General features: G+C 34.9%; 2 protein-coding genes across 9 annotated transcripts in view; both read left to right on the top strand.

Moving 5' to 3' along the window:
• Window positions 1–21,105, top strand: part of PDS5B (PDS5 cohesin associated factor B) — a 180,031-nt gene that overhangs the window by 135,377 nt on the left and 23,549 nt on the right. For all 8 annotated transcript variants that reach the window (XR_005378358.1, XR_005378359.1, XM_038573312.1 and 5 more), the window contains exons 22-25: window positions 10,320–10,388; window positions 11,786–11,922; window positions 13,721–13,844; window positions 19,275–19,479. Coding sequence is in view for 6 of the 8 variants with exons in the window: in XM_038573312.1 (XP_038429240.1) it covers window positions 10,320–10,388; window positions 11,786–11,922; window positions 13,721–13,844; window positions 19,275–19,479 (535 nt within the window). In the remaining 2 variants the exon portion in view is untranslated. The remainder of the gene's footprint in view (window positions 1–10,319; window positions 10,389–11,785; window positions 11,923–13,720; window positions 13,845–19,274; window positions 19,480–21,105) is intronic.
• Window positions 6,349–7,650, top strand: LOC607206 (vimentin-like). The gene is given in 5 exon segments (XM_038573316.1): window positions 6,349–6,823; window positions 6,826–6,897; window positions 6,899–6,970; window positions 6,972–7,284; window positions 7,287–7,650. Coding segments are annotated over 5 exon segments (1,194 nt in total). The 5' UTR covers window positions 6,349–6,412; the 3' UTR covers window positions 7,613–7,650.

Below are 21,105 nucleotides of genomic sequence, written 5' to 3'. Positions count from 1 at the left end.
TTGAATATTGTGAAAAGTGCTGCTTGAATTCTGTGTCTGAGTATTTGAGTACCTGTGTTCAGTTCTTTAGGTATATTCCTAGGTATATACCTTTACCGGATTATATGGTAATTCTGTGCTTAACTTTTTTTTTTTTTAAAGATTTTATTTATTTATTCATGAGAGACAGAGAGAGAGAGAGAGAGAAGCAGAGACACAGGCAGAGGGAGAAGCAGGCTCCATGCAGGGAGCCTGATGTGGGACTCGATCCCGGGACTCCAGGATCACACCCTGGGCCAAAGGTGTGCTAAACCGCTGAGCCACCCAGGGATCCTTTGTGTTTAACTTTTTAAGGGACTGACAAACTGTGTTCCACAGAGGCTTACACCATTTTATCATCCTACCATGTGTTATAAAAGTTCCAATTTCTCCACATCCTTGCCAACTTACTAATTTCTGTTAATTTGATTTTAGCCAGCCCAGTGAGTGAAGTGGTATCTCATTGTGGTTTTGATTTGCAGTTCTCTAATGATGTTGAGCATCTTTTGATATACTTATTAGCCATTTGTATATCTTTTCTTGGAGTAAAGACTTTACAAATCCTTTGCTCTTTTTTTCAGGGTTGTGTTTTTGTTGAGTGGTAATATTTCTTTATATATTTTAAATACAAGTCTCTTGTCAGATATGTGGTTTGCAAATATTTTATCCCATTCTCTAGGTTGTCTTAATTTTTTTATTGAGATATGATTGATGTATAACATATTATTTTGATGTGTACAACATAAAGATTCAATATATATTGTGAAATGATCCCCACAATAAGCCTAGTTCATATCCATCCCCACACAGTCACAATTTTTTTTTCCTGTGAAAAATCTAAGATCTACTCTTTTGGCAACTTATCAAATATGCAATACAGTATTACTAACTGTAGCCACCATGCTGTACTTTACATTCCATGATGTATTTATTGTAGAACTGGAAGTTTGTACATTTTCCCAGCTACCCCTTTCTCTGGCAACTACCAGTCTATTCTCTGTATCTTTACTATTAGCCAGTCTGATAGATGTGAAGTTATAGCTCATTATGGTTTAATTGCATTTCATTGATGATTAGTTATGTAGAACATCTTATGTGCCTGTAGGCCCTCTGTATGTCTTTGGAAAAAATGTCTATTCAAGCCCTCTGCCTGTTATTTAATCAAGTTGTGTTTTTTGCAGTTGTTATGTAAGTTCTTAATACATTTTGGATATTCACACTCCTTATCTGATGTATGATTTGTAAATACCTTCTCCCATTCAGTAGATTACCTTTTCTTTTTGTTAATGCTTTGCTTTGCTAAATATTATTTGACATAGTCCATGTGTTTATTTTAGTGTTTGTTGCCTTTGTCTTGGGAGACTGTTCCAAAAAAATATTGCTAAGACTGACATCAAAGAGCTTATTACTACCTGTAATTTTTCTAGAAGTTTTATGATTTCAGGTCTTATATGCAATCTTTTTCCCCTTTGAATTTGTTTTTGTATGTGGTGTAAGATCGTGGTCCAGTTTCATTCTTTTGCATGTAACTGTCCAGCTTTCCCAACACTTTATTAAAGAGACTGTCCTTTCCGCTTTGTATATACTTGCCTCCATGTCATAGATTAATTGATTATATACATTGGTTTATATCTGGGCTCTCTATTCTGTTGAAATCTGTATCTGTTTTCATGCCGGTACCATACTGTTTTGACTACTGTGACTTTGTAGTAGAGTTTGAAATCAGAGAACATGATACATCCAGCCTTGTTGTTCTTTAAGAGTGCTTCCACAGGTTTTGATACCTAGTAGCTGAAGCTCTCCAGATGCCTTTAATAATGGCTGCTGCTACTACTGCTGCTTCATCATTGTCGTCATCATCTTTTTTGAAATTATTTTGGCTATCAGCCTTTCATACTTCTATCTAAATTGTTTCATTTTGTTTTGTTTCTGTCTAAATTTTAGAATCAGCTAGTCAGTTCTCCCTAAACCACTCCATCCCAACATATATACATACCTGGTGGGAATTTTGATAGGGGTGGCATTGAATTATAAATTTTAATCATCATTATTATAATATCGCCTTTCACTCTAAGAGCATAGTATTATAATCCTGAGCTTTCTGTTTCATGAAGATGGTATATGTCTTGGTTTCTAATTTTCTTGAATAATATTTAAATTTTTGTGTAGATGTCTTAGCTTTCTTAAGTATGTTCCTAGGCATTTTATGTTGTTTGATGCTATTATAGATAACATGATTTTTAATATTTATTTTCTAACTATTTTGTTGGCATATGAAGTGACTTCATTTTTATATTAACTTTTATTCTAGGATCTTGTTAAAGGCAGTTTCTCATTTACTAAGAAACCTTAGTTTCTACATTTTGGGGGTTTTCTCTTTTCAGGTCATGTCATTTGTTCATAAAGACAGCTTTTTTGTTTGTAATGCTTTTTATTTCTTTTTTCTTCCTTATGCCTGGCCAGGACCTTCAAAACAATAGAGGTGGTGATAGGGGACTTTTTTTATCTTCTTCTAGTCTCAGAGGGGAAGATGGACTAATAGTACCCAATAGAGGACTTGAAAACTTCATCTAAATATGCCACTGCACTGAACCTAGTTCTGGCATACATTCTTTTCAACTTTGTCTATTATTTATAACAGTTGGTTTACATTTAATGTAAATAGTGATTTTGGCTAATTTGCCATCTGATTTTTATTTTTAGTTCTATCAGTTCTGTATTCATTGTACTCCTCTTTCCTTGTTTTTGATTAATTTTTTTATTTCATTTTCCCCTTTACTGACTTGTTTTTTACATTTTCCTATTCTTTTAGTAATTGTCCTAGAGAATACAACATTCTCCCTTGACTTCTGAAGGCCAGTATCATTGGTCTTTTTTAAACTTTTAGGACAGCAGGTTCAGTATTCTTAGGAACCTTAGCGTACTTTAATTCCCTTTATTTCCTGATGATTTTGTGCTCTTGTTCACACAGGACCGTAACTTTTCTACAGTTAATGTTTATTTAGATTTACCAACATCTTTCCACCCTTCTTTTATTTTTCGTTCCTTTTTGTGTATGTGATGATGTTCTTTATACTGTAAGAATTAAAGAAGTATTTCTTTTAGTGTGGATTACTGCTTATGCAGCCTCTTGATTTTTATTTGCCTGAAAATGTCTTTATTTTGCCTACATTTTTTAAAGGATATTTTCTCTCAGCTTAGAATTCTAGACTGGTATGTTTCCTCCCCTCAGTAATTTGAAAATATTATACCATTATCTTCCATTTTCTTACCTATTCTCTTGAAATTGGCTGGCAGTCTTGCTCCTTTGAAGGTTTTCTTTTTTTTTTTTTTTTTTTTTTTTTTTAATTTTTATTTATTTATGATAGTCACAGAGAGAGAAAGAGAGAGAGGCAGAGACACAGGCAGAGGGAGAAGCAGGCTCCATGCACCGGGAGCCCGACGTGGGATTCGATCCCGGGTCTCCAGGATCGCGCCCTGGGCCAAAGGCAGGCGCCAAACCGCTGCGCCACCCAGGGATCCCCCCTTTGAAGGTTTTCTTTTTGTTTTGAATGCTTTTAATGTTTTCTATTTTGCATTAGTCTCCAGTTTCATGATCATGTGTCTGGGTGTGCTTTTCTTTATATTTATTCTACTTGGGGCTTGTAGCTCTTCTTGAATAGTATAGCTTTGATATCCTGCATAAATTATGAATAATGTTTGTTTCATAGTCTCTCTTCCTCTCAGCTACAGTTCAAGTTATATACTCAAAACATAGTTTCTTTGGCTGTGATCCAGCTGTTTCACACCTTTGTGTATTTTTCTATCCATCATTTTTTGTTTTCTTCTGATCTGCATTTGAGTTCATAATTCACTCTTAAGATTTGTATAATCCTATGGTAGGCCCATGCATTGAATTCTTAATTGCACTTACTTTATCTTACAATTTTATATTTTCCTTGTAGTTTTTGATACAGCTTTTAGTTCCCTGCCAGAATTCTCTATCTTGTCATCTAATTGTTAAACTTCTTTAGTTATGTTAAAGTTTGTATCAGCCTATTTCTAGACTTCCTGTGGCTTTTTTGTCTTCTGTTTCTTTTTTTCTTTTTTTTTTTGGTCAAATCTTGTTAATTTTTGTTATTTTGTTATTTTTAATTGCAAGGTTATTTTGTTATTTTTAATTGCATGGTAGACTTTGTGTATTAAAAATGTTACAGATGATTTGAGGCTCTGAATGATTTTGTATTTCTTCTGGGGAGGCCTTACTTCTTCCTGACAGGGAGTTGAGCTATTGTCAGATCAATTTGGTCCAGTCAAGAATGCACTAATTCGAAGCTGAGCTTCAGGTTTTGACAGGCTGATTCTTTTTCTGGTCACCTCTATTTGTATGTTATATCTGTTAGAGAGCCACCCAGAAGTCTAAGAGTGTTTAACAGGAACTCTATTCTTTATTGGGCCCAGAATTCCAATTTTTTTCCTTCCAGCTTTGTTACAGTGATTGAGATATTGCTTAACCTGTAAGTCTCTTTCACTTTCAGAATCAGTTATCGTTTGTATGAGAAAAGCAGCCTAGGGCCAGACTCAAATCTTCATTTCTCTCCTCTTTTGAAACTTTCCCCTACAAATTCTCACTGCTCTGGTAGCTCTTTTATCACCTTCATAGTGATTTTTTTAAAAGATCTTTTATCCAGCCTTTTCATTTGTTCCAGTGGAAGATAGGTTCAAAAAAAAAAAAAAAACCTAGTTAGCTCTTGTCAGGAACAGAACTTTTACCTCTTTTAACCCATTAACTTGTCACATTTTAATGTTACATTTGATATATATGAAGGAATATTTATTTAACATTTGTGTGATTTATTTTATAATAACAGAATGAGCACTTGTGAACTGTTAGCTCCTGGTTTATTACTCTCCAAACTTTTGTTTTTGTTTCTTGTCTGCCTCAGGTAGCTACTATGTTGAATTAGGGTTTATTATTCTCTAACTAAAACAAAACACTTTACTGCATATGTGTTTCTGAATAACATAATACTTAGTTTTGCTTATTCTTGAGGTTTATGAGTTACACCGTATATATTATATTCTTGGCTGACTTTTATCATTACACATTTGTTTCTTAAAATAACTCCCTTGTTTTACATCTAGCTGTACTTGATTCATTACTCTGTATTATATCACTGTGTGAAATTTCTTACATTTATTCTGTTAGTGGACATTTGGAATATTTCCATTTCTTTCCTCGTTGGAACAGTGTTCCTGTTCTTAGAAAGGCTTCATGATACATATGAGTAAAAATATCCCTAGGTTATATTTATACAAGTGAAATTGATGAATCACAGTGTGTACACACATTTAACTTTTCATTTTATTCCCAAATTATTTGTCAAAAGCATTGTTAAGCCTTATTTTTTATTAGCAGTATATAGTACCCATTAGTGTCAGATCTTTCCATTTTTGCCCATCTAAATGTTAGAAAATAGTGCCTCATAGCTTTAATTTGCATTTCTCTGGTTACTAATTAAGTTTTTAATGTCTAGTAACCATTCATGTTGCCTCTTTCTGAAATTTCTTTTGAGATCTTTTGCCTTTTTTTCCTGAGCTTTTTGTCTTTTTCTCATAATTTTTATACACATTAATACTTTTTCAGGTATATATTGCAGTATCTTCATAAAAATGCAAAGAATTTTATTTTTGGTGTGCCTTTTTACTTCCTTTACGGTGTCCTTTCAACAAAAGTTATTAATTTTAAAGTAGCTAAATTTATCATTCCTTTCTTTTGTAGTTAGTGCTTTTTACATCTTTAAGAAATTTCCCTGGGCAGCCCCTGTGGCTCAGTGGTTTGGCGCCTGCCTTCAGCTCAGGGCCTGATCCTAGGGACCCGGGATCGAGTCCCACGTTGGGCTCCCTGCATGGAGACTGCTTCTCCCTCTGCCTGTGTCTCTGCCTCTCTCTCTCTCTCTCTGTATCTCTCATTAATAAATAAATTTTTAAAAAAAGAAATCCTTCCCTACTCTAGTGTCATAAAAAGTCTCCCATATGTTCTAAAAGTCTTGAGATTTTTTCACACTTGAAAAATTTAATCCGTTCTGCCACTCTCACTCCGGGATCCCTGCGCCAGAGCCGCAGCAGCACTCCCGCGCCCTCGCTCGCCGGTCCTCCCCGAGCCGGTCCGTGCCGCCGCAGCTGCGCAGCCCACCGCCGCCCTCAGCAGCCATGTCCACCAAGGTCTGTGTCCTTGTCCTCCTACCGCAGGATGTTCTGCGTCCCGGGCACCGGGAGCCGGCCGAGCTCCACGCGGAGCTACGTGACCACGTCCACCCGCACCTACAGCCTGGGCAGCGCGATGCGCCCCAGCACCAGCCGCAGCCTCTACGCCTCGTCCCCGGGCGGCGTGTTCACCACGCGCTCCTCCGCGATGCGCCTGCGGGGCAGTGTGCCCGGCATGCGTCTGCTGCAGGACTCGGTGGACTTCTCGCTGGCCGATGCCATCAACACCGAGTTCAAGAACACGCGCACCAACGAGAAGGTGGAGCTGCAGGAGCTGAACGACCTCTTCACCAACTACATCGACAAGGTGCACTTCCTGGAGCAGCAGAACAAGATCCTGCTGGCCGAGCTCGAGCAGCTCAAGGGCCAGGGCAAGTCGTGCCTGTGGGACCTCTATGAGGAGGAGATGCGGGAGCTGCGCTGGCAGGTGGACCAGTTCACCAATGACAAGGCCTGCGTCGAGATGGAGCGCAACAACCTGGCCGAGGGCATCATGCGGCTCCTGGAGAAGCAGCAAGAGGAGATGCTTCAGAGAGAGGAAGCCGAGAGCACCCTGCCAAGCAGTCTTTCCGACAGGATGTTGACAGTGCTTCTTTGGCGCATCTTGACCTTGAGCGGAAAGTGGAATCCTTGCAAAAAAGAGATTGCCTTTTTGAAGAAACTACATGATGAGGAAATCCAGGAGCTGCAGGCTCAGATTCAGGACCTGGCATGTCCAAATCGATATGGATGTTTCCAAGCCTGACCTCACGGCTGCCCTGCGTGATGTACGCCAGCAATATGAAAGCTTAGCTGCCAAGAACCTTCAGGTGGCCAAGGAATGGTACAAGTCCAAGTTAGCCGACCTCTCTGAGGCTGCTAACCGGAACAATGATGCCCTGCGCCAGGCAAAGCAGGAGTCAAATGAGTACCGGAGACAGGTGCAGTCCCTCACCTGCGAAGTGGATGCACTCAAAGGGACTAATGAGTCTCTGGAACACCAGATGCGTGAAATGGAAGAGAACTGTGCCGTCAAAGCTGCTAAGACACTATTGGCCGCCTGCAGGATGAGATTCAGAACATGAAGGAAGAAATGGCTCGTCACCTTCGGGAGTACCAGGACCTGCTGAATGTTAAGATGGCTCTCAACATTGAGATTGCCACCTACAGGAAGCTGCTGGAAGGAGAGGAAAGCAGGATTGCTCTGCCTCTTCCAAACTTTTCTTCCCTGTACCTGAGGGAAACCATCCTGGATTCACTCCCTCTGGTTGACACTCACTCAAAAAGAACACTTCTGATTAAGACGGTTGAAACTAGGGATGGACAGGTTATCAACAAAACGTCTCAGCATCATGATGACCTTGAGTGAAGCTTGCCCAGATTTGGTGCAATTATTACCAGCAAGAAGTAAAAAAAGAAATCCGTATCTTAAAGAAACAGCTTTCAAGTGCCTTTTTGCAGTTTTTCAGGAGCGCAAGATAGATTTGGAATTAGGCGTAATCTCTAGTTCTCAATAACCAACACTCTTAAAAGATTTAGGAGAAAGTTTACAACAATCTAGTTTACGAAGAAAACTTGTGCTAGAATACTTTTTAAAAAGTATTTTTGAATACCATTAAAACTGCTTTTTTCCAACAAGTATCTGACCAACTTGTTTCTGCTTCAATAAATCTTTGAAAAACTAAAAAAAGGAAAAAAGAAAAATTTAATCCATCTGGAATTGATTTGATTTGTTTGGTTGTATGATGTGACTTAAGGATTTCATTTCTTTCTACTTCCCATTAGGACAAATTTCATATCAATAGTTATTGAGTAATCTTTCATTCTTTCAGTCCTCTGCATCGTAACCACTGCTAGTGTTTATAGCCTCTGTTCTTTACCATTGATTTGCTCTTCTACAAGATGTCTTTCATTAAAGTTTTGTGATTTTCTTTGTAAAGAAAATTTAAAATTTTTTCTTGTTTAACTTTGTTAGGTACTTTGATTTTTTTAAAATTACATTTTATGTTTGTGATTGATTTGGAGAATTATTTTATAGTTTTGATCTTATATCATCCATGTTTCTTGCTGAACATTTTCTTGTTTTTATTTCTGAAGAATGCCAGTTTTGGGGACGCCTGGGTAATGCAGTTGGTTGAGCTCCAGACTTTTGGTTTCAGCTTAGTTCATAATCTCAGTTTGTTGTGGGATCAAGTCCCTGTCAGGCTCCGCACTAGGCTGGGAGTCTGCTGGAGACTCTGTCTCCCTCTGCCCCCCGACATATGAATGCACTCATTGTCTGTCTGTCTGTCTGTCTCTCTCTCTCATTCTCAAAATAAATAAAATTTTTTTAAAAGGGTGCTAGTTTTTATTTTCTAATCCTCGAATATTTTCTCTCTATATTAATTTCCTTATATTTCTATATGTGCTGCTTCTACTTAACTATTTTTCATCTCAACTTCATCTATCAGGTTTTTTTGGGAAGTGATCTATTCAAGTCTTTTGTGATGGTGAAGTTTTCTATTTTACCTTTTTTTTTAAATCACTTTTTTCTTTTGATACTACTCTGCTGGTTGTCCACATGTTCATAAATTTTATATCTTATTGTGGTATAAGATTCTAAAAATACTTCAATATCCTGTTTATGCCAGTACCCCAACTAAATCCTTATTCCATTTCATGTTTTTTATCTTGACTGGTATTTTTTCATCCTGTTATTTTTAGATTTTCTCTGTCATTGGTTTTGTTGCATTTGGTTTAATTTATTATTTTTGAACCATCTGACAATCTGTCAGTTTTATTTATAATAACTTTTTTCTATTTTGTGATAATATATGTTGATTGACTTTTTTCTTACGAATTAAATATTTTAGTAGAGTATCTTTGAATATGGCTCATAATTTGGAAACTTTCTTTCTGTCCTAGCTTGCTAAAAATATTTTTTCTCTTATTCTTGAGTACTAAAATCCTATCTTTTAGGGTACTTGGCTACAGAAAATTCAGAACATTGTTTTTTGGCATCTAGTTTTGCAGCTGAGAAATCTGAAATGAATCTGATTCTTCTTTTCTGGAAGCTTTCCCCATGGAATCTTTTGGGATCTTCTTAAATTTTTAGTTCAGAAATTTCATCAGACTGTTTCTAATGTAATTGCTTTTTCATTATTTCTACTTTTTACTTGAAGGCGTTTCTCAATTAAAGTGCTTCATAAGCTGTATACGTTTGATGAGTTTGCCTTCCAGATGCTGGGTCTACCTCTCTTGTTGCCAGAGGGTTGCCTGAGCTGCTATTTGATTTCTGTTTCCTAGGCTGCCTCTGGAAATCACTCCTGTCAGCTGGTTGTATACTGGGATCTCCAGTGTTCTAGATTGGGTTCAGCTCTTTTGTCACCTTACTTTAATTTCCTGGCTGCCACTGTAAATGCACATCTTGAAATACCTGTACTTTATCATCTCAGAATTATTCTGTGATTGTGCTGAAAAAAACTATCTTTTTTGGAGGATGTTTCCTTCTGTGCTTTTATGGAGATGAAAACCTTCTAACTCTGCTGATATTTTTACTGCATATTTTGTGTTTTTAAAAATTTTCTAAAGATTCTTGCCTTCTTTTGGCCCTTTTTGCTTTCCAGCTATGCTGTTAATGTGTGCCATTTTAGTGGGATTTAGGTAGGAAGATTATTAATGCATGGTCTTTCTTACAGTCAACAGCAAGCCTTTCTAATTTATCTTCTGCTCAAGACTTTTTATATATACTTTTTTCCTTAGGAACTATGCTTTTTGGCTGTATTTTTTTTTTTTTTTTAATCTTACCCTTTGCCAGCTGCCTTGAGTAATTAGTTTCAAAGGCTAAGTAAGGAAGTATATAAAAGAGGTTAAGGCAGTCCTACCTCATACGCAGAAGGAACCAACTGCTGATGGTTGTGTAAGTGCTTTATGTGGTTGCTAGTGAAGATAATTCTTCTAACCTTTTAGAGAAATAGGTATTTTAGTCATCTGTAATGACTGTCACTGAAGAAGGTAAATATTCATTCACTAAATTTAATTAAACATGAAAATTCTTATTTATGTTTTAAATTTTAAAGTCCTTCATCTTTGTTTAGCTCCCAGGAAAAAAGACAACTAAGCTTTGGGTTCCAGATGAAGAAGTTTCTCCTGAGACAATGGTCAAAGTGAGTGATATACACAGATCTATGTATTTTATTACCTTCACTAGATTGTATTATCATTAAAGTTGTGTTAAAATTTCTATTCTTGTTGTAAAGATATAGCTATTAAAATCATCTAATTTTTAATATTTGTTGTATGAGATGATCTCCTGTGCTCTGAAAGTATAGGGCAATAATGAGAAACCTGAGGCCTTGTGGGCACTGCACATAATCTAATGTGAAAACAAAAACGTTTGAAACTGTCTCCATGTTTCTGCTTCTTGGTTATCAACCTTTTTATGGCAAAAGACATTGCTGGTTTTCTCATGTACATTCTTCTGTTCAGTAAAGATAGTTATACAGGTTTTAATACTGTTCATCTTTTCCATGATATTTGATAAAACTTTTTATTTTGATTTAAAAGAAAGTTCAATTATTCCTTGAGTTAGGAGTAATACATAAAAGATTGCTCATCACTAGTGTAGAGAGGATTGATTTACTAAAATGATTTATAGTCTCTTAATATAGGCTTCATCTCAATCCCCACTGTACATGGTGTGAAGGCCAGGAACAAATATATTAAATATGTTTTTCTAGTTGTAGTTTCATATAAATCCATTTATATTGTGTATGTATGTGTGTACTGGTTTATATTTTATATTAGGAACTTTGTTATGTTATTTCAGCTTCAGATTCTAATACTGTTTCTGCAGACCTATAGTGTAGTTCATGGAATGACGGCTTGGTGCTTTTGCAATATAAATCTGTTTTCTTAGCACTAGTGTCAAGTAGCAGTTTTATGTAGTCTGGTAACACTAGACTAGAAGGCAGGCTGCCTGTAGTTAAGCTCATGCTTAACAAATGACCCAGGAAAAGGATCTGAAGAGTGTCTGCCACATGCCACTGTTCTTGACCCACTTAGTCCTGAGCCATAGAACCATAAAAAAGCTAAGATATGTGAAAGAGAGGTAATATGCATGCCTTCAGAAAGGGTTGTTGGAAACACTAGAGGCAATAACAGGTTTTAAAGTACATAAGCACTTCATAACTATAAAACATAGCACAAAAGAAAGAATATAATTTGCAGTTGGGAACTTAAACTTTCTGACTAGGGAAGTGACCATGATTTTACTCTGGATTCTGAAGAATAGAATTTATGGTGGGGAAACATTAAAAAAAAAAAGGCAAAAAAAAAAAAAACCCTAATCTTTAGTTAAATCATTCATTTGTCAGTTGCCTGGATAAGAGGGTAAAACATCTTTAAGACATTTAGTTGTCTTCATATATGCAAAAAGAATGATTCTTTTTTTTTTTTTTTAACTTAAAAAGCATCCATTAAAACCATTTCAGTTTTTTAAGGTTGATACAGAATTTCTTTAAAAAGTAGCAATATTGTATTTGTCCATTTGTCTTTTAAATAGATCCAGGCTATTAAAATGATGGTTCGATGGCTCCTTGGAATGAAAAATAATCACAGTAAATCAGGAACATCTACCTTAAGATTACTAACTACTATATTGCATAGTGATGGAGACTTGACAGAACAGGGAAAAATTAGGTACGTAATTATTATTTCAAAATTCTTGCATAGTATTTCAGTATCTAGTGTAATTGTTTAATGGTGCAGTTTCTTTCTAAGAAAATAATTAATATTCCTATGTATGTGTGCGTATACTTTTATTATATGCTTTTGTACACTGGTTATTTCAAAATGACAGTCATTAAAAAAATGACAGTCCTATGTCAGGGACAGGGTATTACTATTTTGTAAATATTTTAAACAATAGATGCTTGTAAATATCTCACAATAGATATTTTTGAATATCTAATGTGAGAATGGTTAGTATACTAATTAATCAGTAACTGATATTTTCCATTCTTGTATAAAATGTATAAAAGAACACACTGGGTAGAAGAGAATTTACTAAATCTGTTTCCAGAAGTATAAATATATGTAAACTTTGTACTTGATTTAAATGACATAAACACATGCACTTTATTTTGTCTGGAAGATGTAATTTAGTGTGGTGATTGAAAAAAAAATAGACTAGGGCCTGGATTCAAATTCTGACACCACTTACCAGCGAGGTGACATTTAGCAAAGTACTTTAACCACCTTGTGTCTCAGTTTCTTCATTTATAAAATAGAGATAAAGATTATACTTACCTTGTCTAACTACTATGATAATTAGTCATTATCTATGTGCCTATTTAGATCTCATCTCACCTGTTTTTCTTGTTATTCTTTAATGAAATCAAATGTGTATTTGAATTCTGGAAATATATGTGAATTTATTTGCTTTTAAAATCTTTATATAGAAATTTGGTCTTCAAAAACTTAGTTGTAAAATATTTAATTATCTTTATTTCTACTAAATAAACTCCAATAAGAAACACAGGCATCCCTTTAGTGGTGGTTGAATGACCTCATAGTAGGCACTTGGAGTATTGCTGTTGATGAACTGAAGAACAACTCTGGGACATGTAACTTCAGAACCTTATAAATGTTGTCATGCATTCAGTCAGTGTCTATATGATCCTTAGAAAGATCATTGTGGAGAGGGTCTTAAACCAATTAGATCATTGATTTTAGAAGACCAAAAATGTATCTTTTATGTCACTCTCAGTGCTATATATAACAGTAGACACATACTTGTTTTATGAATAAATTGAATAATCATCTTTTACTGTGGAAGTACATAAGGGGTCCTAGTTAGGACAGTTAGGAAGTTACTAACTTTCCCTCCTTAACATCAGTCCCAAATTCCTGTAATTCATCTAATAGATCACTGTCTTAGGAAGGATTGTTTTGATGTATTTATTAAGAATATACTAATCTTTGAAGTGTGTCTCATTAAGCAGAAATTTTCTTAAATTTAAAAGGAGCCTCTTGGTTTGAAAAGTTGAATTCTAACTAAAAAATATGTTTTCCACTACACCTGCTTTCATTCTACTTTTGTATTTAGCACATTAGTTGACTGATTAACAAGTTAGGATATTTTTGTACTTAATCTGTAAGCAAACACATATCCAAAAAAAATCCGTAATGGAGGACTTTAGACCCAGTAACTAGACATACAAATAGGTTTGTTCTAAGCTTAGCTAAAAGCTGTTTTGTGTAGGATGCAAGAATTAAATGATTTTAGTATAGACTACACTCAAAAGAAGAATTTTGTAGTATTAAACAGCATCTTCCAAAGTTAAGTAAATTTTAATAGGATGTTCAGTATCACTAAATTGTCTTCCATCCTTTTTTGGGCCACAGGAACTTTTACAAAATTAGGTAAAGCAAATAAGGATGTTTTTGTGTAGACATTTAGAAATCTAATTTACATTCTTTCTTGCTTATTTTTTAGTAAACCAGATATGTCACGTCTGAGACTTGCTGCTGGGAGTGCTATTGTGAAGCTGGCCCAAGAACCTTGTTATCATGAAATCATCACATTAGAACAGTATCAGCTCTGCGCATTAGCTATCAATGTAAGGAAGATGGCCATACAGGATATGACTTTATCTGGTCTTTGACTTTTAGGAAGAAAAAAGTCTTCCATGATGTAGAGATAAAAAAAAAATCTTGTATTGTCTCCTTTTGGAAAGTATATGCATGAGAAATGTTTCAGAGTTCCTAAATTCTGAATTTTAGGTTGCTAACACAATACATTTGATTTTTTTGTTTTAATTTTTTTTTTAATTTTGTTTATTTATTCATGAGAGACACACAGAGAGGCAGAGAAGCAGGCAGAGGGAGAAGCAGGCTCCATGCAGGGAGCCCGACGTGGGACTCGATCCCGGGTCTCCAGGATCACGCCCTGGGCCCAAGGCAGACACTCAACCCCTGAGCCACCCGGGCATCCCAATACATTTGATTTTTGTTATTTGTAGTAGTTCTGTTTCTACTATCACCCCTATCACTAAATTAGTGAATACTGAACCATTGCTTGAAAGGAAAATACAGGGGTGGTTTCTCCAAGCCTCTGGTCACAGCATTTTTGTCAGTCTATCAGTACATAATGTAGAGACACATTGTTTAATATATAGTTGTCATTAACATTGAACTCATGACCAACAGAGCTGTAATTCGTGCCTGAATGAAGCTTCACTAACAGATTTTCTCCCTAAAGCACATCATAACCTTCTTGCTTTTAAGAATGCTAAAGAGCAGTATGCTTGAGAGCTATTTTAAACAAGATCACCAACAAATGCACAAAAACACAAAAATGGCATTAAATAGACTGTCAAAAGGACACTTGTTTCTAATATGAGAGCTGACACAACAGGCAAAGCATTGCTTTGTTCATCTCCAGCTCAGACATGTCAAACAATTCAGGTTGTTGCTCTGCTCATTTACTCAACAGTAACCATGAAAGGCTTGAAGGAATTGATTTTGGGGTTACAAATAAATTTTAGTGAGTAGGTGAATTCACAAATTTGGGATGTGTAAATAATGAGGATTGAATGTATTTAGTTCTTAAATGGAAGATAAAATATACAGAAATTTATTACAAAGATATGATATAGATTAATTTCAGATTAGAAGCATTTCTTATTATTTAGGCCAGTTAAAGTTTCAAATTATTAGCAGTGATACTAATGGATTTGTAATCCAGTCTTACAGAATTCATATTAGAGTAACAGTATTTTAATTATATCACTTTGTATGATTTTTTTAATTCATTATTTGGTCATTTTACACTTAATTTTCCCATTAATCTTATGTATAAGAATTTGGCATTCATTTCAGAGATTATTGTGATTTTTTTTCTCCACCCTTCCGCTTATTTAATAATTAGTGCTTATGTGTAACCCCTAGATAAACAATCATCTTTCTTTAATTGTAATCATTTCGTCAGTTTTTGTGTTTAAAATAGCTATTCCCTATCTTGTTTATGATTTTTTTTAGTCTTAGTCGTGTAATTCAGCTATTACACTAATCCATTTGAAAATGAGAATTTGAGGAGTCTATAATTTCCATATTTAGTTTTCCTCACTTAATTTTAGAGGTAATTGTATTTTGCAAGAAAGTGAAAGTTGTTTAAAAAGTATATACTGAATTTCTTAGAAGAAAACAACCTTTGTAATTACTTTTTTAAATTGGTAATACTTGCAGTCTGTTATCATTTTCTTGGTCTGCTATTTCTAAGGGTATTGGTGCTACCAGTATTGAAGTGGAAATTTTTACATAAGTCAGGAAATATGTGAAAGAAATGGGCTGTGTTTGAAACTTACTGTGTATAAGGAGTATGTACAAATTGTGAAATGTCCTTTGTATGGAAAAGTATCCACACTTAAGAACTTCTAGAGATGTCCTAGCACAGTATGTGTTATATGTCACTATCTCAATCACCAAATTCCCAAGGTGGAAGCTCAAATTGCCCAAGTTTTAAAATTGCTTTGGAATTATGTGGACTGTGGAACATGTGTTCATGTTAAAAGTTAGTTACTAGCGTATTCTCACAACTTACATACGCGCAGTTGCCCTCTTATGAACAAAACCTTTCCCTAATCCTGTTGTTCTTGTAAAACCACATGACTCTTCTTTTTAAACCTCTAAACCTCAAAGAGTTATCCACATCTTTGTCTCTCTTACCTTCTTGTCTCTCACTCCTCACTACTCATATTTTGGCTTTGCTTTCCTGGTTTTTCCAAAAATGCTTTGTTAAAGGCCTCAAATCCAATGATCTTAGTCTTCATTATACATGTCCTTTCTGCATTATTTGACACACTCATTGAACCTTTATTTTTGAAATTCTCCTTGATTTCTATCTCCTGATTTTTGTCATACTTCTCTGACTACATTTTTGGTTGTTCTCTTTTCCTTTAAATGTATGTTTTCTATGTGGATATGCCCATGACCTAATTTTCCACTAACTCATGCTTTTTTGGCCATTTCATGTTCTATGTAGGTAACTCTCACACTAGCAACATTAACTTTTTTCAAGGCAGAGTCTGGTCCCACTTCTAAGGTTAAACAGAAATTTCAGTGTGAAGACTAAATTCATAATCTTTTCCAAATCTATTCTTTATTAACATGTAGCACCTCAGTAAGTGTTAAATAAATCCAAATGGCATTCTTAGATTGAAAAGCATGATTTATATTTGACTATTTGCTTGGCCTTGCACCTTGTTGCAAAAGTGCAGATAATCTGTCCTATATTTATTATGTCTTTTCATTCATATCTTCTTAGCTGTTCTTAACACTGTAATTAATCATCATTATCTCTGACCTGGACTATTGTGAGATTTTTTTCTTCCACTGTGGGTTAAATTTCCCTATCACAGTTGGCAGTCATATTATTCCCCCAGTCAAAAATACTTTAGGGCCTTATATTCATAAAAGAGAAAAAATTGCATACATTTTACAACTTGGCCATTCAAGCCCTTCTAATTTGTGGATCCAAATATATACTTAAAAATCTTGTTTAACCCACTACCTTTACCCTCATACCAATGAAGCTGAATAACTTTTTTTTATGTGCCTATAGTTTGCTGCCTCTGACTTTCTTCTCACCTCCCATTTCTGCATGCCCAAATCTGACTCTTTTTGCAAATCAAGGTATAAACACAACCTTCTCTACAAGACTTGCTCAGATTCTTACAGCTGGTTTCATTTTTATTTCCCATAGATTTTATCTGCGGTCCTTTGATACATACATGCCTTGTGCTTTATTTATTTATGAACTGTGGCTTATTTTTCTGATTTGAGTTGAACTCTTTAGAGGTAGTATTGTATCTCAAAGGCCTTTGTTGTATATTTGAATAGAAAATAAATCTGGAGAAATAGAAATTCAGTTATACAAATCTTAGTACTATTTAATAATCACCTACATATTTTAGAATTTGAATGCAATTTATGGAAAATTTGTACTGCTGTGTGCTTGACGTTGTTCTAGGATCTGTAAATACAGAGATGACTAAGTCATAGCTACTGCCCTCAAGAACATAACCTCTTAGAGAACAGAAAATATAAATAAGTGTTGATAATACAGTGAGATACACAAAGTAATTGAATTATTTGCAAGATACTGTCAGTAGTTCTTTAGATAATTTGTACAAGAAAAGACCACTAAAAGTGAATTTACATAAGATGCAAACTAAAATTAAATTCACATTTAGTAGTGAAAAAAGCTTTTAATTGGAACTTTATCTTGGAGGAAACGTTTTGTAGTATTAGACACCATCTTCTTTTTCTTTATATTGAACAAAATATTAGTTACAACCGTAACCATGAAAATACTGTTTGCTTTTTTGAGAGTATATTTTTCTGTGATAAAAATTACATTACTCCATTCTGCACTTTACATTTAACTTTTATAACATAGTTAAAAGGATAATCATCTTTGCAAAAAAAACAAAACATTTGAAGACTTCCTCAGTTCCTAGGAACACATCTTTTAACTCTTTATGCAGATGATTCTACTTGATGTACCTGGTTGTCATCATTTTTGTCAATTTTCTCATCTTTTATTAAATTGTATCAGTTTCCCTGCACATGATTTAACAGTTCTTCTCTAACTTCACTTTAATGATTCTTTGGAATCCTACTACTTTAGCCATGATTCAGTAATTGATTTGCATTGTTAGATCCTGAATCTTGAGAAAGTTACAAAAACATGGTCTTAGTTGGGAATGTATCTGAGTAAGGGGGGAAGGATGTTTGAGTGGAGATTAGTTTTTTAATGAATGGTTTATTTGTGAATATATTTGTGATATGTTGACTTACACAATATGTAATTAATACTCTTAGATAATGAAGATTCCTCTCCTGCAAGGGAATTTTAATGCTGAGGAAGGAATGAGTTAACATTAATTTTATTTTGTTGAGTGTGAGGATAGATAATAGATAATATTTCTATGAAAGCTAGAAAACCTTTTTAAAAGTGGGTATTTGGTATAATAAACTGAAGTTTATAATTTTTATATGAATTTTTAGAAAGATTTTATTTATTTTTTTGAGAGAGAGAAAGCACCAGCATGATGGAGAAGGAGAAGCAGGCTCCTCATTGAGCTGGGAGCCCAACTCCCAGGGGCTGGATCTCAGAACCCTGAGATCATGACCTGAGCTGAAGGCAGACACTTAACCAACTGAGCGACCCAGGCGCCCCTGATCCCATTGAGCTTTGCTCTATAGTTTATTCCACAGAAGATCTGTATACCAGATTTGTGCTAGGTTTAGAGGCACCAAGGTGAATAAAGATATAGTTCTTGTCTTTAAGGAATGAGCAGTGATGGGTAAGACATATAAACCAATCATTTTAATACTGTGTAATAAATGTTGTGCTGGAGATACACAGAGTGCTAAGAGGGCATAAAGCTGGATGCCTCCTGATAAAGGCTACACAGTGATTTCTGGAAGATATAGGAGCTGTTGTTAGAGATGAGAAGGAGTTGGTTAGAAGAGTGGAGGTGGGTGGTTTAGGAAGAGGGAGTATGAGAAAACCAGGCACAGCAGGAATGAGCAATTGATTCATTTATAGAACTAAAAGTAATTTGGTAATTCTGAAATTGATTAGTAACTCTTCCCTTCAGAGTTGTGCATTTTAATCTGAATAGATTTTTCAGTGTTAAAACTAAAATATATAAATTGAGCAGAGTTTTATCTTAGGAAGCTAAATAGGAGATACTAATACTATTTAAACTATTTTTAATACCTTAAATTAAGGATGGATTTATATGTGTTAGTTTTATCTGTTTATATTCAGTATTTTCTAACACATGTAACTGGTAGTTATTAATTAGGGTCTTGGGTGAACACTCCAGCCTTGAAATTAACATGTCACAATATCTCAGTCTTATGAACAAAAGCAATGGTTGTGAATACATTTACTCTCCTTTATCCTTCAAATTTTGTATTTGGGGTTATTACTTTTTGCTGCCATGTGAATAATCTGTGGAATAATTATGTCTTTACAGGATGAATGCTATCAAGTAAGACAAGTGTTTGCTCAGAAACTTCACAAAGGCCTTTCCCGATTACGGCTTCCACTTGAGTATATGGCAATCTGTGCACTTTGTGCAAAAGATCCTGTAAAAGAGAGAAGAGCTCATGCTAGGCAGTGTCTGGTAAAAAATATAAATGTGAGACGAGAGTATCTGAAGCAGCATGCAGCTGTTAGTGGTAAGCATCTTATGAAAATGAAAAGTATACTTTCTAGCTATTTTCAGCTTTATAGAATATAAAATGTTACTGTTATTTTTATAATCTAATTGGCAGTCAATAAAATCAAGTTACTATTTTTCAGTAACTTTTCCTTTAAAAAGGTCATTTTTAAAATATGAATACATAGGTATTTAAATATCAACCCATATCTCTATATAACTGACTAAATGGTCAAGGAAAATAAGCAATGACACTGGAAGTACTTTAAATAAAATAGTTAAACACCGATGTATGTTTATAGATTGCCTAAGTGTACTGTCTTTTTAAGTTTTAAAAAAGTATAGGTCTTTTGTCTTTAATTGTTCTCACCTAGAGCTGACATTAATATCAAATGCTTGTGTGCCTGTTTTTAATCTTCTCACTTTATCCTATCTATGTTATTAGTTTTTGTGTCTCTCTGACTTCTTTGATTTATTTTACTTTATTTTTTAAAATATTTTATTTATTTATTCATGAGAGACACAGAGAGAGAGAGAGGCAGAGACACAGGCAAAGGGAGAAGCAGGCTCCATGCAGGGAGCCTGATGTGGGACTCGATTCTGGGTCCCCAGAATCATGCTCTGGGTCGAAGGCGGCACTAAACTGCTGAGCCACTCAGGCTGCCCCGATTTATTTAATATCATTAAAATCCGTCTAGTTATCCAAGCCAGAAGTCAGGCCCTTTTTGTACCTTCATTTTTCCTCTTACTAATCACCAAGTCCTCTTAGTTGTTCTTCTAGATAGATGTCTTGAACATCCTCCTTAACTCTCCTACTCTACTGTATTTCACTTGGATAATTGTATATATTCCAAACACCTCTCTTTTGTATTTCTCTGCCTCAGACTTACCTCCAACTATACCACACATCACTATCAAAAATACCATTCTAAAACAACACATTGGATCATGCATGGCACTTCCTTGCTTGAAATCCATGTTGGTTCTTCATTGTTCAATGAATCTAGTTGAAACTCATTAACATGGCCCTTTATAATTTATTCTTAGCCTGAATTTCAAGCTTTCACTCTATGTATCAATTTTGTGCACCTTGGGCTATGGATTATTTGAAATTTGTGTATCCATCTTTTTCCTTAGTTGTCAACACTATTTGGAAATTGCGTGTCCCTTCTAGACAAACATAAAACCAAGGAGCATGGTTTGCACCTTTTGAATCCTCTAAAATATAGTTTTGGTGTTACTGTATCAGTCCTTTCTTTCTCACCTTGCAGAATAAATCCTCTGGAGTCATATCCCACTTCTGCTTTTTACTGCTTGTGTTTTTGCAGGTTGCTTTAGCAATCTGAGCTTTTGTTTCCTTATTTGTAAAGTTGGTGTAATTGTGCTCATTTCTTGTGGTTATTTGGAGGATTAAAGTGTTAAATATATGTAAAGCACCTGGCATAATGCACGGTTCAGAGAAGTACTGGGTAGTTGTTAGCTATACTTACTTTAGGGCACCTTTCATATAGAACTATAGCTTCTGTCTCTACTTAACACTTTACTGTGAGGTCTTTAGTCTTACTCATCTTTGTATTTAAAATAGTATGTCCCCATAAAAATAGTAAGCCTGGAAAATAGCATTCAATAAATATTTGATACACTT

Source organism: Canis lupus, chromosome 25, assembly GCF_011100685.1.
Source record: "Canis lupus familiaris isolate Mischka breed German Shepherd chromosome 25, alternate assembly UU_Cfam_GSD_1.0, whole genome shotgun sequence".
Lineage (NCBI taxonomy): Eukaryota > Metazoa > Chordata > Mammalia > Carnivora > Canidae > Canis > Canis lupus.
The sequence above is the reverse complement of the archived record's forward strand: the minus strand, read 5'-3'. Positions and strand labels throughout refer to the sequence as shown.